This window comes from Scatophagus argus, chromosome 1 (assembly GCF_020382885.2).
Source record: "Scatophagus argus isolate fScaArg1 chromosome 1, fScaArg1.pri, whole genome shotgun sequence".
NCBI lineage: Eukaryota > Metazoa > Chordata > Actinopteri > Scatophagidae > Scatophagus > Scatophagus argus.
The window spans coordinates 16,736,509-16,757,558 of NC_058493.1; the positions used below are offsets into that span (position 1 = coordinate 16,736,509).

General features: G+C 40.3%; 1 protein-coding gene across 4 annotated transcripts in view; it reads right to left on the reverse strand.

The window, feature by feature from the left end:
- Positions 1–21,050, reverse strand: part of nfat5b (nuclear factor of activated T cells 5b) — a 31,031-nt gene continuing 9,981 nt past the window's right edge. The window contains exons 2-14 of one of the 4 annotated variants that reach the window (XM_046387266.1): positions 16,363–16,488; positions 13,454–14,078; positions 12,200–12,386; positions 11,299–11,489; positions 10,921–11,093; positions 9,474–9,608; positions 9,338–9,390; positions 8,530–8,662; positions 7,812–7,886; positions 7,512–7,615; positions 5,520–7,335; positions 4,757–5,006; positions 1–4,518 (exon numbers count right to left, since the gene is read on the reverse strand). In XM_046387266.1, the coding sequence (XP_046243222.1) occupies positions 4,768–5,006; positions 5,520–7,335; positions 7,512–7,615; positions 7,812–7,886; positions 8,530–8,662; positions 9,338–9,390; positions 9,474–9,608; positions 10,921–11,093; positions 11,299–11,489; positions 12,200–12,386; positions 13,454–14,078; positions 16,363–16,488 (3,857 nt within the window). In that variant the 3' untranslated portion in view covers positions 1–4,518; positions 4,757–4,767. Of the gene's footprint in view, positions 5,007–5,519; positions 7,336–7,511; positions 7,616–7,811; positions 7,887–8,529; positions 8,663–9,337; positions 9,391–9,473; positions 9,609–10,920; positions 11,094–11,298; positions 11,490–12,199; positions 12,387–13,453; positions 14,079–14,696; positions 14,760–16,362; positions 16,491–18,998; positions 19,389–21,050 lie in introns of those variants that run through there. The other 3 variants (XM_046387274.1, XM_046387285.1, XM_046387257.1) reach the window with 3 other exon arrangements.

Consider the following 21,050-nt stretch of genomic DNA (forward strand, 5'->3'; position numbering starts at 1 on the left):
TTTTAAGTATATATGTTTAATAGAGATAGCAGCAAGTTACAGAAATTTAATCGCAAGAGAATAAAAACATCCCAACAAAAGCCAAATATATATAGTAAACCCCCCACCCCCCACCCAAGGGTGATTATTTGACAGTTGTTCACATGGTTAGAAACAAAAAAGGCAAAATTTAACCCAAGGACCCAAAATCTTCTGTGTGTTGACAAGGACAGTGGTTCACTTGTGTTTGGAGTGATGAGACTTTAAGGACATTACCGAAGTGTGGAGAAAGCAAATCATTCATGGAAAATAGTAACACCAGGCTCAACAATTACATTGTGCAAAAAAGTTCTGCAGAATTTATAATTCACATTGTTCCTAAATTACAGGATAAACCAAATCTAGCATTCATAGACATCTAGAGATCTGAATATGTAGATATGTGAGAACGACATGACATCCTGGTAATTCAGAGGCTGTGACAGAAACCAGAAAGATTAGGAACCACTGCACTGATAAACAGTAAGCCTGGACACCACGCAAAACTCCACTTAAATTCTGCAAACAAGAAGGGAATAAAGAAGACTGGCAAACAATTAGTGAACATTGTCTTACACCTCCACACCCCCACCCTCCTCCCATGTCTGAGATGATTGTTGAGAAATTTGCATTTCAGCTGACTAAAAGATTTAAAAATTGGTTCCAGGTGCCACTGAAAGCATCAGAAAATATTTCAAAAAGCGACATAAATAATAGAAAGAACATCTACTTTGGTTTTCTACTTTGGAGAGGCTATTTAGAAAAATATATATTCAAAAACTAACAGTTCTACATTTACAGTATATTAGCTGCATAGCAGTTTCAGAGAAAAATTTGCCTGCATCTACGTTGTATAACATAAATGCGATGGATACTTCAGTACAAACAAGTTAGATGCACGACAGAAATTGCACAACACATGTATCAACCACAACCACACCTATCGGGTCACTGTTGTTGAGCATTTAAAGTACATTTAAAGTCATATGGCTTAAAACATTGTAATTACTAAGGACTAATCGTCACCGGCAGAACCAGCGGGGTATAAAACAGGCAACAATGGTAAAACAACAATCCTGTTGCTACTACAACATCTCCTCAAGCACATGTACAATACCTACTAATGTCTGAAGAGACATTTTAGAAAGATTCAACCGTTCAAACACCTGTCATAGACTCAGTTTGATGGTATCAAATTAACTGTTCTATTGCAAGAAACAGAGACAGTCCAGAGTCTGTAGTGTCTTAAGGAAATATGAGAACTTTTTTTTTAATCAACGACCCCGACCTCTCTTTTCCATACAACTAGTACTGACTGTATAATGAGTCACTCTTTTACATATTTCTGATCTCCAGTTACATTGTAAATACACAGCTGAAGAAACTGTAATTTCAAAAAAGTAATTACCTCCCCAGCATGTGTATAAAAGGACATTCTGCATCTGAGACATTTACAGCCATGCTGTATAATCACATTCATAGTAAAAAATACTGAAATTTGTTGGTCCAGTTTAAAATATTTTTTGATTTTGTTAGTAAAAATGGTTTGAAGCCATTTTTGCCCTGCTTTGCCAAGCTATTTGGTCAAAAAGGACTACAGGGCCAGAGGTCCTTCTATATGCCTTTAACAACACATGATATGTACATTAAGGTGTGTATTATCAGAGTAGAAATCACTGTACTATCACATTTGTCATCACAAGGTGCCAGTTACAACATCAGCAGGTGTAGGGTCCAAATCACATAGCTGTCATTACAATTAATATCTGAACACAATTATGATCACGGGAAACAATTTAGATAATAACCAACAAACGAATAAATTAGAGAAGCCTCTCCGAAAAGAGGCACAGGTACTAGACCAATAAAAAAAAAACAAACAAAAAAACTTTGTAAAATAAAAAACAAAAAAACAAAAACAAGTAAAATCATAAATACTCAACACTGGAAATCTTAGTTCTTCTATTTCACAAGCTGAAGAAAGCCAATCACAGATCTTTTCTCCAAAGTCAGGTTTCCTTCAGGAGTAGGGTCCCTTTAAAAACCACTCAAACTGTTCAAACTGACATGCCATAATTCCACATATCACATCAGTCAAGTTTACAAAATCTCCATCATAAAACAACAGCTGTTTCTGATTTTAAAGTGTATAAAATGTAACGGCGTGCATGTGTGTCTCAACAAACTGTACACAGAAAACAAGACAACGACTGAGGCATAAAACTGAGCTAATCCTGTCATCATGAGAGAGACCAGCCCCTTGTTCACGCATACACTTACAATGACACTAAACGTGACACAAACATGTTTTTTTTTTTTCTTCCAAAATAACACAACAAACAAACAGAAAGAAAAGTGTGGCAGCAGGACATCGTGCCCAATAATGATGGAGGCAAAAAATAACTTGTTAATGATAACTTGCAAGTCAGGAAAAAAAGAGCATAAAACCTCACGAGCCATAAAACTGGCCTGTCATCAGGATTAATGCAAAGCAAGATTTGAGTCAAACTTTGGCCCTGAGGCCACTGGCCAGTGGCACACGAAGACATCAAGTCTTTCGAGCTCCTTATTCACGAGAAAACATGTAAAATGGGCTCCATTCCTGCATGTTAATACTTTAACCTGGATGACATGTACAACGTAGAGCTGTAGTCAACAAACTACTGTTTCTCCTCAACATTCACTGAATCCATCACATTAATAAAACTGGTAAAAAAAAAACAAAGAAAGAAAGAAAGAAAGAAAGAAAGAAAGAGAAAAGGCTCTTTTCTAGCTGGTAGAAGAATACTATTCCAGTTCATGCGTGCCTGACGCAGAATGATGTCATCAAAATCACACTAAAGCACGTAATAATCTAACCCTCTAACGCTAACCAAAAATAATAATATACTATATACATTCGAATCTCTCTACTATAGATGTATTTAAATAAGAGTTATGTTTCAACTGAAATTACATTATTCGAATAAAAATGCACTGATCCACATTCCTCCTCATTTGTCAAGATGTGTAAGCTGGTTTTCAACAATAAATAATGGCTTTGGTTTTGGGATAGTTGTCATGATTGTTGTAACATGGCTGGCAATGAGATGTACTTTTATATTACAAATGCAGGCCATAAATCTAAATTCATAAAAGGTGGTCTGCACTAATTGACTGCATCATAAATTTAATGATGCTGGCTTAAAGGAGAGATATTTTTGTGAGTCCGCTCCACTACGACAATAATTCCCGATCTGTGTGCATGTAAAAAAGTATCTTCTTCACTGAAAACAATGAGGAAGAGCTGACATCGCGTGGGTTTTTACCGTACACTCAATGGGTAAAGTGGTCACAGAGAACAGCATCGTGATATGCTGAATATGTTAAAAAAAAAGTCTCAGCCAATATTTGTATGATTTCTAAAAGATTAATCTCTCTGTAAATAAAAAGAGAATCTGTTCTAAAAAGCAGCAAACTGACACAGTTTGGTTTTTGATGAATCCAGACTAAATGTTAGCCTGAACATGTTTTCTATACCTGCTATCCGCACACTGTGGTGGAGATGTTATCTAACGCTGAAAGCTATGTTTCAGATCTTCACTGCACAGCTGCTGGATGAACTACAACCCAATCAGGTCTAGACAAGACTACATCTAATTTAGTCGGGCCTTTCGTAAATAGCGACATTTAGTTCAGATGTGCACCTACTGAGAAAAGTTTCTTTTTACATTATACAATCAATGACATTAATGATCATGAATGAGTCACTTATGGTCTATAAGAGACAGCCAGAGTGAATTTATGTCATCTGCTGCAAGCTAGCTGCTAAAACACTGAAATAATAAGCTCCCACATATGTGATAGACACTTCTTTGTGACTACACATCAGACAAAACGTTTCTTTTCATTTCCCCACCTCCTCTTGTTTCTCCGCCTCCTATCTACTTCTCTAACCTTCTTTCAATGTGCTTTCTGCCGTGCACAAACCACGTCAACAGTGGCCACCTTCAACACCGATGGTGTATTCATCCATACATACCACAACCTGTCCAAAACTTCCTGCTGTACCGCAAACTCTATGCAACTAAAAAAGTATTAAAGGGAACACTATTCATGGAAACCACTAAACACTTTGGAGAACACTTTAGAAAACAGCATGATAACTCAAAGATGCTGCTGATAACATCACTGACATTATACCTAGAGACATATATAAAACACAAGTCAAATGAATAACAAGGCAAAGACACTTCTGCACTTTCGGTGGAAGAGATGATGAAAAGGGCCAATGATAATTTGTCTGTTCTCGTTTAGAGTACATTTCTATTCCTCCTCAGCCCATTCAGCAAAGAAACTCCAAACCATAATCTTAGTTCACTGTCTGGATATTAATTTGTCCTATTTGTTCTTCATAGTAATTCCATGCCACTCAGGAGAGTTAATTATAAGGACCGTCTTCAGGGGAACAGACTGGCTCGGCAAGGCCAGTCACACTTCACAATGTTAAGCTTCACTGTTCTTTCCCAAAAAATGCAGAAGAAGACCAAATAATACATTAGTATGGCACAAAAGTATTTGGTGATCAGATTTTAGCACATAATAACGTTCAGTTTGTTTCAAACTTCATAATGTAGTGCTAATTCACAAATTTATTACTGCAAGTGCTTATCAACAGATAGCATATTAACTATTCCATCTACATTTTTACAATTATTCCAGATATTATCAGTACAAACGAAAAGATAAATCTATCAACCTGTATGAAGGTTAGTATGAACGAGTTAAGTTGCTGCCCGACTCCTGCAGGCTGACCAGCAGATCGTCAATCTTCTCCATGTTCTGAGAGGCAGCCATGTTGTTCTGCACAGGCCCAGACTGAGACAGGGACTGACTGAGCAGAGACTGGATGTGTGCGTCACTCTCTCTTTGGTTCTGACCAGACTGGCTGATGGCTATAATCTGATCCGACACCGTGTTTCCAGGAGCGTTCAGCAACTGGCTGCATTCTGCAAGGTGGGGGCAGAAAAATACAGGTGGTCACAATGAGTTCACAAACCTCATACTTACGCCACTATCAACGCATGCAGGTCATTGTTCACTACTGCAGTAACTAGGTCAAACCTTAGATGTGACTTGGCCACGAGAAACATCATCATCATCATCATCAGCTGTGAGCCAGAAAGCTAATGCTATGCTAGCAAAAGCCAATAACACTGACATATGGCTGACTATCAAGCTAAACAGCCATGCCATTGTCCCATTTTCCATGTGTACCGTCAGCCACAGCCTGATGTAGCAAGTTGAAGAGGGAATGAGATGTTCGCTTATGGTGTAGTCTACAGAGTAAGCTAAGAGCAGGCACTGTGTTATGTTGTGCGTTACAATCGCCATCCTGCGGAGAGCATGAGGCACTCAAGGATTAAACACAGTGTTGTTGATTTTTTTTCCCATGCAATTTATTTATAATGTCGAGGAGCCAGCACATTAATTAAGATATAATAAATTAATCAAGTCCTTACCATTCTGAATACCAAAAAGGAAGAGTCCAGGTTGTTGAGGCTGGCTAGACTGATTGATGCTCCCACTCACAGCACTCTGAAACAAAGTCCCTGGCTGTTGAACGGGGGAGGAGGTGGTCGTCTGGAGGTTTGCCACACCGTTCTGGGAGGCGAACATGGCTGACTGTGCGAGATCTTGAGGAGCCAGTCCCCCTTGCAGCGAAGCCATGTTAGACTGAGGCATAAAGAGGCCCACAGCCTGCTCCCGTCTGTTGTCTGAGGCACTGCCCAGCTGCATCGGCTGTTGCTCCTGAAACATGACTTGCTGTCGTGGATCAGTGGGGTTTCCTAAGGCCATGGGCTCAGAGCGATCCTGCTGGTTTACTGTCACCATGCTGGCTTGGGAAAAGAGCATAGAGGGGTTTGGGGGCTCTTGGGAAACTAGACTGCTGCTGGTCAGTGGTGGCATCTGGCCCTGGCTGCTGAACAGAAGGCTGGAGGCCTGGTCTGGAGTGGGCAGGGGGTTGTTGCAGAACAGCAGGCCAGCCTGCTGTTGCTGCTGCTGGCCTGGAGAGAGTGTGTTTGCAGATGGGTGTGGGGGGATGTTCTGAAACAGGGAAGCCTGTTGGGTTGGCTGTGTGTGGGGCTGAGGCTGGGTGGGCTGCTGTTGCTCCATGGGGCTTCTCTGCTGGATGGGAGAGAGCTGGGTCTGAGCCTGAAATACTGATTGTGGTTCAGGGGCAGGAGTTTGTAGAGCGCTGAGAAAGGCCAACTGCTGGTGCTGTTGCTGCTGTTGCTGCTGCTGTTGAGCACTACCGGTTGTAAGCTGAGAGGGCAGGGACGTTTGAGGGAGGAAAAGGCCGGGGGTTGAGGGCTGTTGGTCTGGAGACTGTAGTACTGTCATGGTGTTCTGAAAGAGAGCAGCCTGGACCTGCTCCTGAGAGGCCTTCTGAAACAGGCCCCCCTGTGAATCTTGTGGTTCGGCCAAAGAACTGGGGTTGTGGAACATGGGCGGTGAGGGATGTGAAGGTGTCTGCTGGAGGAAGTTTGTCTGAATAGAGAGCAGGTCACTTGCCTGCTGAAAGAGAGCTGCTTGTTGCTGCTGTTGCTGTTGCTGCTGCTGCTGCTGCTGTTGGGCCTGTTGGAAAAGCGTCCCCTGGTTTGGCACCACTCCTTGTGTTGAGCCCTGCTGTTCTGCATTCTTGCTCTGAGAGGCATCCTGAAACATGCCACACTGCATCTGAATCTGTGACTGAAACAGCCGCTGCTGTAAGTTCTCCAAAACGTGCTGCTGTTGAAGCTGCTGTTGCTGAATTTGTTGCTGTTGCTGCTGTCGCTGTTCAATTTGCTGGTTCTGGATCTGTTGTTGGTGCTGGATATGTTGCTGCTGCTGTTTGACCATTGAGTTGTCAGTTTGAAGAGGCAAGTTACAGAACCCTTTGGCTTTAAGTTGCCTCACTGCCTCCTCTAGCTGGGCGACATCATCCGGGGGGAACAGCGGCAGTGGCTGCTGTTGAGGTGCAGGTTCCCCACACAGCCTCCCCACAGCTCCGGATCCACTGCCAGGCCTTTCCTGCCCGAGGCCTTCTCTGGGCTCCAGTAGGAACTGCTGTGAGCCTTGCTGGAGCAGAGAGTCAGCAGGGACAGAGAAGGAGCTGGTGGCTGCAATGTCTTGCTTCTGGATAGTGCTTAAGGGCTCTGTGTTGGAAAAAACAGGAGGCTGGCCTTTGTCAGGGTCACCCGCAGCCTGTGACAGGCTACTGGAGAATGGTCTGTTTTTATTCAGATGGCCTGCACTTATATCTGCATTCTGCTGGGCTGGACAAAGATCACCAGTCTGTTGAAAACGCACAATAAAAATAAATAAATAAATAAAAAGATAAAGATGTTAGTCAGTTGGCCGAGATGAAAGATGCTTATCAGCTTATATATATATATATATAAAATGACATCAAATGACTATGTGACAGTTATCATTTGGGATTTTAATGATTTTAAAGATCAATATAGCACCTTAAATACCCCAGAGGACTGGAGGTTGCTGGTGACCTCCATTGGAGTGACGTCTTCTCTCTTCACTAAAGGCAACATCGAAGGCATCAAGGCACCATCTAGAACTGCAGGATCAAGACCACAGCACATATTAAGTTTTATTCTTAAAATGTTTTAGCTTTGATTTGTGCTCAACTATTTAAAGAATTAGCAGTCCAATGTGAACTTCAGAGTGTAAGTATTTTAGCAAATAAGCATCATTCAAATGAAACACTGTAATCACGGTTAAGTAGAAGAGATAAGAAAGGGGAGAAAAAAAACCTTTAATTTGTTCATCGATTGAACAAGTCTTCACTGGAGATGGCATCTCTTTCTTCACAGAAACATCATTTTTGGCTGCAAATCAAACATCAACAGAACTTTATCTCCACAAGCCCGCAAAAACTGTAAGGTCAATGTCAAATGCTACATAAGAATAATGTTATTAGAAAAGATGCTGAATGTGGTGCACAGGACTATTAATGGCATTGTTTGTTGTTTCATTTTAGTTACTTTAATCACCACATCTTTCAAAGTTTTTCCAGTTACAGTTAGAAAAAGTACTGATAAAAGACAATCGTGAACATAGATGTCCCCTTGTTCCTGTGTTCAGAACTGGGCCATGTACTCTGCTCTCGAATGATATCGTCAATTATTGTTACCACATGCTCTGATTCTACTGAACTGTAGGTGGTGCTGTTGAGTACAAAAGCTTTGTGAACATAAACCAAACAAAACAAGGCCGTGCTGCAGCTCTTGTTTCTGCGGTAGTGAAGATATGTGTAAAATAAACTTCTTTGGGGTGGTTAACTTCAACACTACTTGTTTTCATCCTCAGGTTGAGAAACTGAGTGAGTCAGCAGTAGTGCAAGCAAGTAAATTTAACAAGTAACAAGCACTTTGTAAAGACCTCACAATCGGACATGCTATCTAACAAAAGATAAATAAAAAAAACACTTAATGTGATTTAGCAGATTAAATGAAATGGACTGGAACAAACCTGAATCTGGAGTATAGGTAAAAGGCTGGATTTCATGGGATCTTCCAGCATTTGTCACCACATAGATCCCCACACAAACCGGAGAGATGATGGCTTGGTTCTGGTATGGAGGAACCCTCACTATCAAGTGATTCTTGGGGGTGATCAATTAAAAAAAAAGAGTCAGCAAAAAGAAAGAAGAAGAGAAAAAGAATACTCTAGGAGAATCTAAATACTCTTATCTGAATATCTGAATCAAAGGGCAAGTTGATTAGAAAAAAAATAAAAAAAAACGCAGATGACTGTGCATTCAGTTAAGAAGATTTGCATAAACGACTTCCAATTTAAACAGCACAGATTTCACTGAAAATGTAACGTTTTTGAGTTACAGTCAGAAATGCACACTCTTACACATTTGCTAGGTCTTACAGATATACATCAAACTATTCGGTCAGAAACAATTAAACTCTTTGTTTACCGGAAAACAGTGTACCTTTATCAAAAAAACAAAATGTTATCAAAGAGTTAAACACAAGAATGCTTCCTATTAGCTGCAGATTCATCAATTCATCTACTTCTGATAATTATGTTTACAAGGGCCAAGGTTTAAACTGGACTGTTGAGACACACTAAGTATAGCCTTTGAGACTGAGTGTAATTAGGTCAGAACACAATGAGACTACTCAAACTTTGAACCAGCTACCATTTAAGATGATTACGTCTAAAGCCTCATACAAATCTGAAATGGCTGCTTCTATCTACTCAGCTCATTAGTAACTGCAATTGCTCATTTAGTACAAAAATAACATGGGAACAATCACGTTCTTACCTGATGAAACAGCTCCATGTCAATTTCAGCTTCTGCCTTCCACGATTTCTCATCTGAAACAAACAGAAGATCTAGTACATTTACTGGAGAAAAAAATTAAAAATGCACAAACCCAAAATATCCAAAAACAACTTACCTGAAACATTCTCATGAAATATGACTTTGGTGTCCTTAAGAAAATTTTTGCCAATGATAAAGACCTCTTCTCCTCCTCTGACTGAACAACTGTTTAGTGACTTCTTCAAGATTTCAGGCACCCCTGCAGGTTGAGCTGTGAAAACCACAGATACAAACATTTATAGAAGGCTGGACACAGTCAGCAATGCAGTCATCATGTGAGCAAAGCTTAAACTGCCATAAATGAACAAGAGATTACACACGAGACATTCTTCAAGGGCGCTGAAATGTATTCCTTCTTTATGATTTCTTTTTTGAACTCTACTTATTTATTTATTTATTTTGTTAAGTTTAACAAATTGGTCAAGTAAAGCTAACAACAGGAGCTCTGCAGAATTTGTCAAGTTAAATATAAGACCTCCTCTCCTCTTACTATAATCATTTTTTCACCTGCCTACATATAAAACAATAAGGCCTAATAATATATTGAATTAAATGAAGGCAACTAGGACACAGATAAATGACAGAAAATGAATGAATAAAAAAAAAAGAATTCATAAACATTGTCTAAGCTTTCCACCCATTAAAGGAAGATGTGTTTCCAAGCTATTAGCAGCAGTGATGATGATTGCTATGGGTCTGAAGGTCCTGACCACCTCAACAAAAAAAGGAATCAAAATCCTTTTGCAGCAAAATCCACTGCGACAGTCGTATTATTAATTAAAACATTAAAACATTTTGTAGATATTAGTAGTTCAAGTACTCTGAACATTGGACGTTTTCATACAGCTCAAATGCTGGCTCTTTATCACAGGCCTTCAAAATGGCCAAAAAAACCACATTTCATAAACCTTTTTCACTACTTTGCTCCACACACACACACACACACACACACACACAGATGCCAAGGGGGATTACTTTTTTTGTTATGTGGAAAGATATTTCCCGGAATTGCATGCTGGCTCTGGGTAAACAATAGGAGTCCATACACCTCTATTGTTTCGTCCCTTCCTTCTCTTTCTCCCCTGTCTCTCTCAAAGTAGTTCAGATCCACTTACTCAAAAACTTTCTAATGGCTGTAAGCGTCTTTCCTGTTTATGAAACCAACCACACCCTTACGCATTATTTAATAACACTTGAATCTGGAGGGATTTTTGACTCTAACTGTGGACTTCAAAAGACGATAGTCTCCTGACCTCAGGCTATATTAAACTTTACAAGCAGGACATGGCCTGTTAAAGAGAAGAAAATAGCTCACTTTATGTTGGTAATTATTAACTAAGTAGGTGAAAGGTCAGCTGCTTATGTTGCCTCTTTCAAAAGTGAAATAATACACATGAATTTATGTAAAACTCTGTAGAATCTATTTATGCAAATAACTGCAATCTAACACTTGTATACCCATACAGTAATGTACTAAGTCATATTGCATTTCCACAGAGACTAAAACGAGGAGACTGACTTACTGCACAGGATTGGAGATGAGGGTGTCTGTAGTGTGAGCACTGAACCATCTGGGCGCGGGATGTTGACCCGAAACACCAGCCGAGCTCGTGTGCTCTTCTTCTTCGACCCGGCCACGCCAATGCGAGCCTCGACGTCAGCGTTACGGAGCTTCAGAATCCCAACACAGTCCACCCTGCACAGAGACAACGTTAGCTGGGAAAACTCGCAGTTTAAACAGCAAACTTTACAGTGTTTGCTAAACCAGCAGCTCTTTACATCACTAAATACTTAAAAGCATTACAAAACGAAGAAAAACATTATTATTCGGCACATAAATGCAACCTCAAAAAATAAAAAAAAAAAAGGTCAATCGTTTCAATCTCAGGAATAGAACGTACGCTAGGGTCATGTTGGTGCTTGGATCAAGAGACACTTCAATGACAGTCGTGCCATCAATGTCCACCTCCTTGCAGGCTGTGGTGTTGCGGCCAGTCACCCTGCAAGCCTGGTAAAATCCATGAGGCTTCACACGCCCAGTATCGTTGCCAACAAACACCTGCAAAACCACCGGCTCATTCACTCCCTCCAGCTGCATAACGAAAAAAAAAAAAAGACAAGCAATATGTACATTATTGAGCAAATGTATCAAATTGGGAAGGCGGATGTTTAATACACACTGTGGGAGGTAGAAATAGAAGAGGTGATGGTGCTACATGCAGATGTCGACTAACAGATGTTGGCATTTTCTCATCAATCAAACAATCAAAGTTCATGTGTCCAGCCAGTTCACCAGCCTAATTTTGTTCTACCTCCTTGTGCAATCCAGCCATCCTTTAAAAACCTTCCCGTGTCTATCATCATCCTCTGTGATCTTCCATTTTTGACTTGACTTTTGACGGATTCATCTCTAGATCAGATGTCTAAGGTTCAGAGATGTACAGTGCTGCTGATTTGAAAACATGAAAAAATTCTGAAGTTTGTTTTCATGTTGCCATTGACACAGAAAGGCAGAGACTAGAGACTATTTTCACATTTTGACACACACTTTTGACCTTTAATGTTGCACCTGGAACATATTTGACATTTTTTGTCCCATTTATTCCCATGGTCCTAAGAAAAGTAAATCTCCTCTCTCTCTCTTTCTTTCTTTCTCTCTCTCTCTCTCTCACACACACACATACACAGAACACATCTTTTAAAGCTTCTGGCAATAACCCAATCATTAACTTAACCTTAAAAAAAACACAAACTGCAGCAGAAAAGTCATTACAGAGGCCACGGCAGGGATTTACCAGTTACCTTTACAGTAGGAAAGCTCTGCTGAGTTCGGTCCTTCACTGACCCTCTGCTGCCTTCGGTCAGATAGCGGGCTCGGTGCTGAGTCTCAGGCTGGACGAGGATCTTCAGGTCTTTTCCCTCGCTCTTCTGTGGGTACTGCATCAAAAGAGTTCCTCCTTTCTGTTTAGCTGTCTGGAGATCATCAGAACTGCAAAAAAAGACCACTAAGATCACTTCTAATTCTACCATTTTCCAGCAATTTTATTTTAGTTTCTGCAACCTAGCTGGTGTGGTGCTGCAAAAAACATCTGGAACTTGCTTTAACAGATTATGACCTTGTCCTCATTGGTTCACAACCCATGATGCTCTGAGCACTGCTGCAGAGTTAACAGCCCCTCCATCAACCAAGCATATTCCATCCACAGCTCTTAAATCGCTCAGAGTTATCTGTTTATTTAATCTGCTCTGCTTATCCTAGGTCTCTGAGAGAGGCTCTGTGATTCACTGTGGCTGACCATTGTTTGTACTTCAGTATCCTGCCCCTCCCTCCCCTCTGATCTGACCGCTCTTCTTCAGTCAGTGTGGTGGGAATTTTAGAGTCCGAATAGTTTGTTGAAGATTTCCATCTGTTGTGCAATGTGTCATTTCCTAATAATAGCTATTCTGACAGTTACAATGAGTGCTGTATGAGATAAACCAGAAGGGTATTTAAGACAATGGTAACACAGAATGAAGAACCATTCACTGAATGGTTTGACAGGTTTGATAGAAATGATTTGAATCATATGCTATGCTATGCTAGCTTTTGAAGTCACGAGATCTGATTCTAACTGACCAATAAGAATATCTTATGTCGTTCACCATTTCTTGGAGCTAACTGTGACGCTTTCAGTTTGCTTGTTTTGTCCATCCTACAGTCCAAAATCTAAAGATATTCAATTCACTTTATATAAAAAAAAACAGCAAACCCTCACATTTGAGAAGACGAAACCAGGGAATACTTGACATTTGTGCTCAAGAAATGACTAAATTAAAATAGTTGCTGATTAAATTGATCCTTCTAGTTAAGCTTCAGACCTTTTGACCTGGAAGCTTGTGGTGACCTAACACTTCACTAAGATAGCTAATGTTGGTTTTTCCTTTAATTCTTCACCCATCTATACATATCTATAGTTTCCTCAGGCAACTTCATGTGAAGTAGCGGGCGATTAGAATCAAAAAGGTTGATCACAGTTTAAGTATTTCACACTAATGACATCTAAGGGTTACACAAACCTTCCTTTTGATCCAGTCTTGTTGTCCGGGCCTAACTGTGACAGGACAAAGTGTGGACCTTTGGCACTGTCTGCATCAAACATGTCCATGCTGGCTTCCTCTGCAGGTACAGACTTGGGACCGGGTCTCTGACGAGGGGTACGTTTGCGGGACTTTCGTGGCACCTCTGTGTTGTCATTGTAAGAGACGGTGCTCATGATACTAAAGTTGGAGAGTGAGTCATCCATCCAGATGCTGTTACTCTGCTCTGAGTCCAGGGATGCTTCATCCTGGCAGGACATACGGCTGTCATCAAGCAGATCTTGTGGTGGTGGAGAGATGTTCAGTACGGTGCGACGTTTAGATGGGGTCATTTGGTGATGTGGCTGGGCCTCCTGGGACGTTGCGCCCCTTCCTCCCCCTAGCTCACTGCTCCCCCTGCAGTTACCGCCGCCGTTACCATTCCCACCTTCAGCTCCGACAACCTCTGGTACTGCTCTGCTATTCCTGGTGTCCTCTGGGTCAACATTGCAACTGTGAACTTGGTTCTGGTCACTGGCTGAAGTGCTGGAATGCATGGCGGAGCTGGAAGAGGTGGAAAAAGCACTGCGGTGGCCTTCCGTAGTCATAGAAGAGGACATGGCATCTACAGTACAAATAAATGGACAGTTAATTAAAGCCTCCCAAACGGCGTTTCCTAGCAGTCCCATTTAAGCAGCAAAATTTGTTTGTGATTTTTTTTTTTTTGCTTTTTTATTTAATCTTAAGCTGGAGACAGAGTTATGTCCATCTGTCCACGATGCAATTAAAATTTAGTCCTTTTCATTGGATCTAACTTGTGTGTGTCTGCAGTTATGATAACATCTGAGGATTTGTAAATGTACAGTATATGAAGCACAGCACAGTGTAGCTGACACTAAAAGGGACTAAAGGAGAGATGAGTGCGTAGTGCGCCCCTTATTTAAAAAAAAAAAAATATATCGAATAAGTTAATCTCCCCCCCCCCCCAAAAAAAAAAAAATTCAAATAATTGAAGGAATTTATGATTATTACTAGCATTTTTCCACGATGACCTAACAAAAAGTCAAAACGATGAAGTGGAGAGGGAAGGTCAAAACAGCAATATGCAGGCTTACAATATGATGCAGCATGCCAATTATTAGAGCTTTTTATTTTCTTTCCTTTTTCTTTTTTATTATCCCACAAAAGTAAATTTTGTTGGGACTAAATGTAGCCACAAAGACAAAATAAACAAGCTTCTGACCTATGAAGCAGAGAACTGCAGACCATTTTATATGCAGACACTCCCTGATTCAGAGGGAACTTCCTGGAATATAAAAATGAGACAGCGAATGAGCAATAAGAGCTGAACAGTAAAAATTTATTCAGATTTTTAAAAAAAATAATAATAATGATAATAATAATAGCACATGGCATTTTGTTTGTCAGAAAATGTTGCTCCAGCATGCTGAGATATAATGTAATTTCAAAAGCATTGAAATAGTTACAACGAACTGGAGGAAGAGTGGGGAAAAAGTGTGGTTAAGCTGCAGATCGCAAAAAGGAGTTAGACTGATGTTGACATTCTGGATTGTTTGGTGACTCATTAGTTTGCAAAACACACAGTCGGAAGGAAAAAGAGGCACATAAAACATATGGAGGTAGTGTCATTTTGAGCAAGTAACAAACACAAAGACATTTATGATCGCAGGTCAAAAACAGACAATCCCAAACCCAAGTCTATGTGCAAATACTGTGTGCCAAGGCCATCACAGGTGTTGTTTAACAAGTAACCTCTACTCCTCTAACTAAATGAGCGCCATAAAAGATTAAGCATAAACAGTGCTCCAATTGAAAAAACAGAATAAATCATTAAAAAAAATAATAATGTTACTGCTGCTTGCTCATAATTTTCCTTAATTATTTGCCAGTTGGGAGTCGGGTGGCGATGCAATCACTTCTCAGAGGAAAGTTTTGCATTTGGACACCATTCTGTATAAACAGGATGCACAATAAAAAAGTGAAGGGTCAAAGACAAAGGGAAGAAATATGAGAGGAGAAGATGCTGGGAACTACAGATGACTCTTAAAATAAGCTTCAAACGCGTATGCCCTTTGTATGCTGCGTATGTAGTGTGTGCTCATCTAATTTTGTGCTTTGCAGTGGTCAGTGTCAGCATAAAACCAGACACTCCAACTGCTCATTTCAATGAAAAGCAGAACTTTTTCCGATGACTGGTGAAAGTTTTGTTTAAATGAAATACTGCCTGATCATCACGCATCCAATGAAACATCTGTAGTTTGTCTAAAGTGCACTGAATCTTAAGTGTTTTCAAAGTTTCCCATCTGTCCACACTGCAAGTTTATGGTCAAGATGTTATTAACTTCCCACAGGAAAAAAAAATAATTGTAATTGGCGATTAACAGTCTAATCTAATTTCTCTGCCAATATGACTTTCTCCAGTGAACAACAACTCCACTAAAATTGGTCAACAAGGTGATTACAGCCACTCAAAAGCTTGCTAATTCTCTAACACAATGAGAAAAGTGTTTTGTGCTGAGTATGCAGTGCTGTGAAATAATAAGCTTTGCTGAGCTCCCTCATCATTATTGGGTATGATTTAAAATATTAATCTATTTTATAGTATGTGTCACAAAAAATAAAATAAAATTAATTAACTTAAAATTAATACAACAGCACGTCACAACAGCAGTATCCTTGACTAAATATTTAACCAGGAGAAGCAGATAGATGCTGATCTAACTCCAACTTGCACGTGTTTTGTTTGTTTGTGTTTTCCCCCCATATGCAGGCGTTTGCTTGCACACAGGTATACAGGCTGCTACATAAGTTGTGGTCTTTTGGTATGGGCCATGGGCAGTCGTGATCGCACAGAGGAGAAATAAAGATAAGATGAGCAGATTCCTAACCTGATGCTAGAGCAGCTGAAGGGGGAGGCCCTGCCTCTCCGCCACTCTTTTGACTCATGACCTTTAGGCTCTGCTGAGTAGAGGAAGGCAACTGTAGCTCTCTGAGAAGAAGGTCATACACCGATTCTGTCAAGAGAAGAAGGGAAAACACATCAATCAAGAATCAAGTCTTTATTGTCATTATGCAAGCATAACGAAATTTTGTGCAGATTCTCGGCTTAAAAGCACACCTATAAATAGCAGCAGAAAATTAAAATTGCACACTTAAAAAATACAAAAATACAAAATACAAGTGAGGTAAATAAAGTGCACTTAGTGCCAGTCTATGGTATGCTGTGTGTGTGTATGTGGCCAGACGGGGGAGGGTGTATGTGTGAAGTCCTGTAGGAAGGTGGGATGTGAGTGTAAAAGACATGATAAAGGTGACACATTAAAAGGAACTTGGCAGCTTCTGTTGACCAAACAAGAATCGTGTCAGCTCAATGACCAATCTTTGTTGGAGACGTGAAACATAAAAACGACATGATTTCATGGTGTTTTAAGCCATGTTGACCTCAAAAACAGCAGTTCTCTGTTACACACAGCAATTTCACAACACAACTCTTGAAAGAACATACCCACAACCTGGTTTGTTATAAATCTTATAAAGGACAAGGATATACACAGAGCTATGCCTATGGGAACAACCACAGCCAGAACCAGACATATTGTCATTTTTATTCCCTACATTCATCTTTGTTCTCAAAAACTTTATTACCCACAATGCAGCTCAACTTGCAAACGTGTGGTCAGAGATTCAGGTGTTAGTAGGGTCAAACAGAGATAAGGAGACGGCTACAGAAGCCTGGCAAACTCACTTCTTTCTATCTCAACAGCTGTTTTCCACAAATGCAGGATTACTCCCCAAGACCTATGAATGGACTTCCATGTGCAAAACTGGTAGATGTGGTTCCCATTAATGCTCGTGATGGGAGCTGTAACAATTAATCAGTTAAGTTACTGTTTCCCTTTGTTTCAGACATGCTGATTTCTGAGGTTTGGATTGTTGGCTGGACAAAACAACTGACGACATCTTCTAAGACTCATGGAAAATGTTTCCTAAAACCAAACAGACAGCTAGTAAATAAAAAGAATAATCATATGCAAAAGAATCAATAATGAAAATAATCACAAGTTGCAGCAGTATTTGTGTCATTCCTGTTGACCTGTAGCGTACCAAATAAACAGCAGATCTCATTACAAACAGACAGCAGGATTGTACAAAGACTTTCTCTCTCCTCTCTCCTCTCTGTGTCTCCCTCAGGGCCAGCAGGACGTGGGGAGGGGAGAAAGCCTTGGGTCAACAGCATGACAACACTTTTACTAGCAGCCTGATTCATCATCAAAATATTATGGTATGAACTTAGAGCGGCCATTACAGTCGCCTGACTCTCTTCTCTGCCAACTGCCAGCTTTAATTACTTGCAGCTGAGTCCCAGGGTTCGGTGTGTATATCAGATACTTAACCCTCCCATTGTTACCACTCACTGTGTACAATAGACAAACCTGGGACACACTGAAACCAGCTCATGCCTCTTCATTCCCAAAGCCCTCCAGTCTCTTACATCTCGCTTTAGAAGAGCAGGGAATGCAGGTTCCCAGAAAGGGAGCTTAAATCTGGACTCAACAAACTCATATAACTCACACTTAACCACACATACACACAGGATTCTAGTGTGGTTTTCCTGGTTATTTGCTAAGTTCTCCAAACAAAATCACAGACACACATGCATGCACATGCACACAAACGCCCCCCACCACCACCTCTACAAAAACACTTTCTCTGCCCCTGCATTTACACTCAAACTGTACAGTCTTCTAGGGGTTCACTGGCTGACTGCACATGCAGCAACATGTGCTCTCAGTGAGCAACCCTTCCAGTAAACAGACTGCCAACCACACAGACAGAAAATATGTACTCTTCTCTCAGAGCAGCGGTCTCGAATCACTGGCTGGCCTGTTCAAAGTGTTTCCACACTCCCCTGACGTTTTTAAAGACTGAAAAATGTTCTTATTTCACCACATATTTGTTTCCTCGTAAGCAGACAGAGTGCAATTATTTATTTACATGTGACAAAACACTGTTCCTTTCACACAGGAGAGGATGAAAAAAATTATAAAGGCCAGCCTCGTTAGCTGGGAAATAAACTGACTCACACACCATGTGATGTTTGGATTTTAACTTTAGACTGCAGTCATGTTGTGCAGACCACGGAGGAAAACCTTTCATTTTCTGTGCTGTCTGTGATCATCACAGATTAAAGCCTGACCAAAAATGCTCACTTTGACAGACACAACGCTCATGTGGTTAGTTTGGATCACACCCACTCATGCTATTAATACATTTAGATAAATATCAACAGAGCTGAAATGTGCTAGCCTCATTAACTGCTTCACAAATTCAGTTTCCGCTCACGTGCAGCGTAAACAGGAGGATGACTAACAAGCCACGTACACTTAAAATCCCGTCAGAAATCCTGCATAATGGTAGATATCGTTGCAGTCAAATATTTGTGCTATTTATACTCTCACCATATCCTGAGATATGTTTATATGGTAACTAGTGCAGCCTTAAGGTGAAAAAAGAAAGCACTCACCATGTGAATGGCAGGACTTACACTCCCATTCATTTCCCTCACATTCCTGCTGCTTGCTCTTACTAGCCCTGGCACCTGGGGCGTGGCACTGGTTTTTTGGCTGAGTGATTGACTTAACTCCCTTCTGTCCCCCTCCTCCACTCCATCTACCTCTCTCCCCCTCTCTCTGTCTTGTTTACAGTGCTCCCCGACCCTTTTCTGTACTTCGACTTGCTCAACAGGTTAGTGGTTTTGTCATGTGGAATCCTGTCAAGCAGAAATGAAGCAACAGAATAACTTACTTAAGCTGAAAAGTCCAGGCTACACAAGGTAGTTGTTATATTATTGAACTGGGAAAAATACTGTTGAACATAAAGTGATGGCAAAAATAAAATTATGTTCACATTGTCAGTACATTTGGACATTATCCCAAGCAGTGAAGAAGAAGAAAAGAAAAAAAAAAACAGCAAAGGGGCTGGCACCTGCAGCAAAGCATGTACAACAACCCTGAAATGTTTACAGCCAAGCCTACATGAAGGCTGCCAGGGACTCCATAGCAACACAGATCAGCGGACAAGTCTTTTGAGCTTTAGCGTCTCTCGTGAGATAAGGTGGAGAAAATCAAAAAAGAACAGAGCATTATTCAAACACAAATGAAGAACTGGGCAATAACAGTGCAGGATATTACATGAACAACATTACAACATTGTGAGAAAAATCTGAGTCATCTCTGTAGAATGTCACCACATGTTATCTTGATTGTCACCACCCACTACTGAGGCAAAAGACTAATACACCAAAAAAAATACCCTTTATAATGTGAGCATATCATTCATGCTTAATTAATACACAGCTACTGACTCCTCTAAACCTAATGTTTTTAATACTAAAAAAATGAACCCATACATGCACATTCATGACTCTTTCTTTCTCAAAATGTATATGTGCATGTCCTGAATTTGCCAACCTTGTCAGATCAACATACATCAGTACTGAAGTTAATCTGGTCACAATAACGAAACTCAAAATCAGGTAGACTCAAAATCAAAAGCACCTCTCACTATAAAACACTACAATTCAACAGAAGCACAAAGTACAGCCTCTGAAATGACCAAATGTTGACTCAACACCTCTCTGAATCAGTTTAAACAAAAACTGAACATTGCAACCTTCAAAATTTATTGCAGGACTATAGTATTATACTGTAATAGTTTTAGCTGGCTGTGGCAAATAAACTAGCAACTGAGTTTACATTTACAAGCTGGACAAACTGCCAAAGAAGTATGCTTATTGTGAAAATGCCAAGACAGTGTGATACAGAGGAAAGGTTAGCTTAAGAGCAGTTAAGTGAAAACATTCAGCAGACATTACTTCTGCAGCCACAAAGTATTTGCTCAACAATGGGCGGCAAAACAGCTTGCTACAACAAAGAAGCGTTCGTTCATGGACACAGGTAAGTACAGGTAATATGACGACATGTCAAGTAATGCATGGCCTGTCTGTAATGTTGATAACACTGCCCAATTTTGTCAAAACATTTCTTCGCTTTATGTGGTGTTTCAAATCGCCAAACACTGATTCAAAAGGAAACATTTTGAACTGGGGACACTGGGACACGGAGATTATCCTTAATGCTCAGAAATTCTTAATACTGAGCCCTTCATATTTCATATATGAACTCATGTGTCATTCACTACTGTTGCATTATTTAGACATGAGCTGTAAACATTTATCATACAATGTTAGCTGCTGAGGTAATCAACATCTATGGTAAGATTTTGTCATCATCAGGGTCACAGTTCGTGAGTCATATTCAAATAGTCTGAGGTGAGTATAGAGGGGTTGATAACACTTTATGCAGGTCAATACAGATATTGAAGGCTGATAACAGAAAGGTCATAATTTAAGTATGTAAAGGGCATTTTTATGCAGCTTAAATGATTCACCTATATATTTACTCAAATACAAATTGTCTCCGAACATAATCAGCTACAGTTGAATACAGATCACATCACACTGTGACTGTCTGTCAGTAATCCAAATGATTACAACAGACACGAGGACTTAAATGTG